At 38.1% G+C, this 4475-nt stretch overlaps 1 protein-coding gene across 1 annotated transcript in view; it reads left to right on the top strand.

Moving 5' to 3' along the window:
• The window catches only part of LOC107702448 (tudor domain-containing protein 1-like), a 19437-nt gene that overhangs the window by 12560 nt on the left and 2402 nt on the right, over positions 1-4475 (top strand). Inside the window, exons 18-21 of the mRNA XM_016504768.1 lie at positions 1455-1625; positions 2583-2924; positions 3067-3183; positions 3321-3437. Coding sequence (XP_016360254.1) covers positions 1455-1625; positions 2583-2924; positions 3067-3183; positions 3321-3437 — 747 coding nt within the window. The remainder of the gene's footprint in view (positions 1-1454; positions 1626-2582; positions 2925-3066; positions 3184-3320; positions 3438-4475) is intronic.

The following is a 4475-nucleotide window of genomic DNA, read 5'->3' as shown; positions in this document are numbered from 1 at the left end:
AAAAAAAGAGTATGAACGTGACTAAAACTAATAAAAACTAAAATGACAGCTTCACAAAAAGACTAGACTAAAACTAAAATTAAAACAGGCCGCCAAAAACAACACTACTTAAGACTGGTTTTGTGGTCCAGGGTCACATATATTCATGAAAAAAAAAAATCAGTTTGAATAAGCCCTCACATTTAATCAAAAATATCTTAAATTGTGTTCCGAAGATGAACGAAGGTCTTACAGGTTTCGAACAACACGAGGGTGAGTAATTAATGACAACATTTTTGGGTGAACTAACCCTTTAATGTCTGTAAAGCAAAGATTTACACGGAGTTTCACGCTCAAGTTCACAGAGACCGAGACGGCAGAAAGCGCATCCTCATTGCTTTCATTATTTTACAAAAGCGCATTGTTGTTATTGTGAGTGCACACAAATAAACGTAGAGTCTTTACAGATTTGAAAGATGTATTACTCTTAGCTGTATGAGCAAAAATTATGCAGTATTTTAGGAGTAAGTGAGCGCACCGGTGCCTCCATTTGTCCTGCAGTGAGTGTGCACTGCTGTTTAGCTTCCACACTCCTCACAGTCACTTGAACAGCGCACATATCTCTAGGTTAACATTAGATTGAGCAGCCATGTAAAAGTTGCTGATACTTACATATTTCAGATGATAAGCCATATTTGTGGTGGATGAATGATAGGCGAGCGTTTGGATGTCCTGCCCGATGCACTGTATTACCATAGACCAGCCGTTAATGATCTGCGTGACTTCGCCAATATGGATTTTTTTCTGCGTCTAAGCGACTAGTAAAATTTTGGTCGACCAAGCCTCTTCTGGTCGATTAATGATTAGTCAACTATTAGGGGGCAGCCCTACCAAAAAGACACCTTTTTTTCCCCTGTATTGAATCAAAACTTAATTTACTGGAAGCAGAAAAGTTGACAGCTGAGACTGTACTTAAGATCCTAGATATGTTTTGAAAAGTTTGGTGTCAGTATGATTGTTTTAATGCTTTTGAAAGAAGACTTTTATGCTTATCAAGGCTCCATTTATGTGATCAAAAATACTGTAACAATGGTAATATTGTGTAATATGTTTTCTGTTTCTATAAATACAAAGTTCAAAAGAACCGCATTTATTTAAAATGGAAATAATTTCTAACAACAATGTATTGTAAAAGTCTTTACTGTCCATTTTCATTAAATTGATGCATCCTTGCTTGGGTTGCAAAAGGGTGGAAAATGCTCATAAAATTTTTGAAACTTTCCAGAAATTTTGGGTAATTTCTATTATTTTTTTTACATTTTTTGTTAGAAACTTTATGAAATTTTTGGAAAGTTTCCGGAAATGTTCCGCCACTTTGCAACCCTAATCCTTGCTAAATAAAATATTTTTTTCAGGAAAAAAAGACAAATTATTGTACAGATTCAATTTTCAATGTTTTTGCTCCCTGTTTGCAGGAGATGCCCACTGGTACAGGGCCATGGTATTAGAAGTGTGTGGAGAGGGTAAGGCCAGAGTTTATTTTGTGGACTATGGGAACTCCTGTGAGGTGGAGGCAGCACGTTTAAAGGCCATCACACCAAACCTGCTCAAACTGCCTTTCCAAGCAATTCGTTGCTGGCTTGCAGGTTTGCTTTCTCTGTTGCTGTCTGTTTGTCTATGAGTCATTCAAAATGTGTTTTTAAATTATGTTTTCCACTCATTAACTACCGTAAACAAATATGTATTCTCTAGAGCCCGACCGATATGGGTTTTTGGGGGCTGATACCGATATTAGGGAGTAAAATAAATCTGATAGCGATATGTGTATATTATAGTACAGTACCAGTCAAACTTTTGGACACACTTCCATTCGTGTCTCTAAACTTTTGACTGGTAAAATACAGTATATACATAAACAGAATATTATATACATAACATATTTTTTGTAATTTTCACTGAAATGTGATCAAACCCTTTTAATGACATGACAAAGATATGTAATGGAGGCAGGGTATTTAACAATTTAACAATAAACTTTATCCAAAATGAGTCCGACATCAGTCCACTAAACGATAAACTTCACTTCACTGATTAGAAATAACTTCAAACACAAATAGAACAAAATATAACTTGAATTAAGAACGAGGATTTTTATTTAAATTTCTTTTTGCTGTTTAATATTCACAGACACTAGTCCATATTGCAATTTGATTTAAGTGTACTGACCTGTTTTTTTTTTTTTATTCCCCGTCAAAAATGACGAATTCTGTGAAATTCCGCATTATATAGTAAATTAAATTTTTATGACTAAATTCCACGATTCCATCCACGTTTTCTGCATCGTGGAAATCATAGGGCCCTGCTAATGTAGCAAGTAATTACACCATTTAAAAGCATTTTATCTGCGTTAAATATTCTGTAAAAAAAAAAATTCATATAGGTGTTTGTTGTTCATATTCGCCGATGCCGATATATCTGTGACAGGCTCATATCGGCTGATAAAATTAGCAAAACGAATTATCGGTCGGGCTCTAGTATTCTCAATATGCAAGTATGTATTCTGTATATAAAATTTAAAATGCGTTGTACATATGTGTGTGCAGGAGTGGAACCAGTGGAGGGTCAGTGGACTAAAGAGGCAGTGCATAAGTTTCAGGGTCTTTGTGCTGGTCAGCCGTTGAGTGGCAAAGTGCTGTCCATCACTGAGAAGGGTTATGGAGTGAATCTGGAGAGCTCTGGAAAAAGCATTGCTGCTGTGCTAATCTCAGAGCACCTAGCTAAACCTTATGGACAGGTGAAACAGCCTCCAGTGCAGCCAGCTAAACCAACCAATCAGATTGAGGATCTGCCCACCCTTAAATCCATTGATCAGAATCCACCTGCTGAAGAGCCTTTGAAAGTGAACAAGGGAGTTGCCAAAGACACAGAAGATTCAACCTCATCAAGTAAGTTAGCATAACTGATGCTAAAACCTTTTATATACGCTTTAAGTATCTTATCAAGACTGTTTGTAATTGCTATTACTAGTAATATGCAAGTCGGGTTTTTGTTGTTCTTGTGTATAATTAAATGTTTACTGTCATCTAGTCGGCTCTTTTCCTTTGAACTGGAAGACATTGGAGCTGTCTTGCACTGACACTTTCCAACCGAGGGTGGCAGCAGTGATCAGCCCTAGTCTCTTTTACATAATGAATCCTGGACAAGGTTTGCACTCATTGTATTACATTTAAAGCATAAAGTCTAGCTAGAGCAACTATGATCATGGTTGTATTAACATAACCATCATAGCATGGCCATTAGAATAATTATGCTTTACCTTCAGCTGATTTTTGTCCCCCCAGTGAATGTAGAGGGTCTGAAGACTGTTATGACCGATGTTGCGAAGTACTGCAGCAAACAGTCAATCCCCAATCAGTGCCACCCTTTACCAGGAGCCGCCTGTTGTGCGCAGTTCTCAGGTCAGTTTCATTTTCACCTATGGCTTACTCTTTCTAGGTTAAATAGATGGAATCATCAACTTTACATGATGTGTCGTGTTATTAATCTATATAGTAAATATTTTCAAAGAAGCAGCAGTATTTTATAGCTTACGCTTCCTTTCAAAAGATTGGGGTCAGTAAGATTTTGTTGCCTAATAAAATGTAATTTCTTTTAATAAGAACGAAATAAGTTGATTAAAAAATGGCAGCACTGACTTTTACATAGTTACAAGAAATTTTTCAAATAAATGCTATTGTTTAACTTAATACTTTTTTCTTTCTTTTTTTTTTTTTGTACTTATCAAATACTGAAAAAATGCATCACAGTTCCCAATGCCCTGTCCGGCCGGAGCGACGAGACAAAAACATTAAAACCCATTATAAACGAGGCATTTGTTGCATAATTACGGATTATAATGACTTATACGGTCTTGTTACGCGTTGCGTTGCATCGTGCCGCGTAAACATAAAACCATGTCTGCATTTGTGATCGGAGAAATGACAAACAACAAGCGCTACTCTACACTGCTCAAAACTCGCGTTTGAATCGTTAGTGGCAAATTCTTTAAATATAAAAAACGTACTTACAGTCTGTGAGTCAGAACAGCCGGCATTGTAGTTTACTCTACCAGGATCAGGAAACAGTCCTCCATAAAATGCGCTGGACACATCTGAATATTTGGGTTGAACTGTTCTGGAACTAGAGCAGGCTAGAGTGAGCGGAGGCTGGCTTGAGTGAGCGAAGGCGGGCGGGCTTGAGAACGGTGCGGCCGGCGGATTCGACGAAGGAGCGGCCGGCGGCAACCACATGTGACGAGCCCGGGCTGGACTCCGCTTCGTCCACGGAGAAAGACTATCCGGTGATCCACAGTGCGAAGTTGATGTATATCATTAGCGACCAGCATGGGTCAGCTCCAGGCATGACGAATCGTGATGATGATCGTCCTCTTTTGGAAGGCCAAACAAAGTAGTTTCGCTTTCACAACGAAACACACAGCGTCTTCACGACATGGCGGC

Source organism: Sinocyclocheilus anshuiensis, unplaced genomic scaffold (genome assembly GCF_001515605.1).
Source record: "Sinocyclocheilus anshuiensis isolate Anshui unplaced genomic scaffold, SAMN03320099.WGS_v1.1 scaffold190, whole genome shotgun sequence".
Lineage (NCBI taxonomy): Eukaryota > Metazoa > Chordata > Actinopteri > Cypriniformes > Cyprinidae > Sinocyclocheilus > Sinocyclocheilus anshuiensis.
The sequence above is the reverse complement of the archived record's forward strand: the minus strand, read 5'-3'. Positions and strand labels throughout refer to the sequence as shown.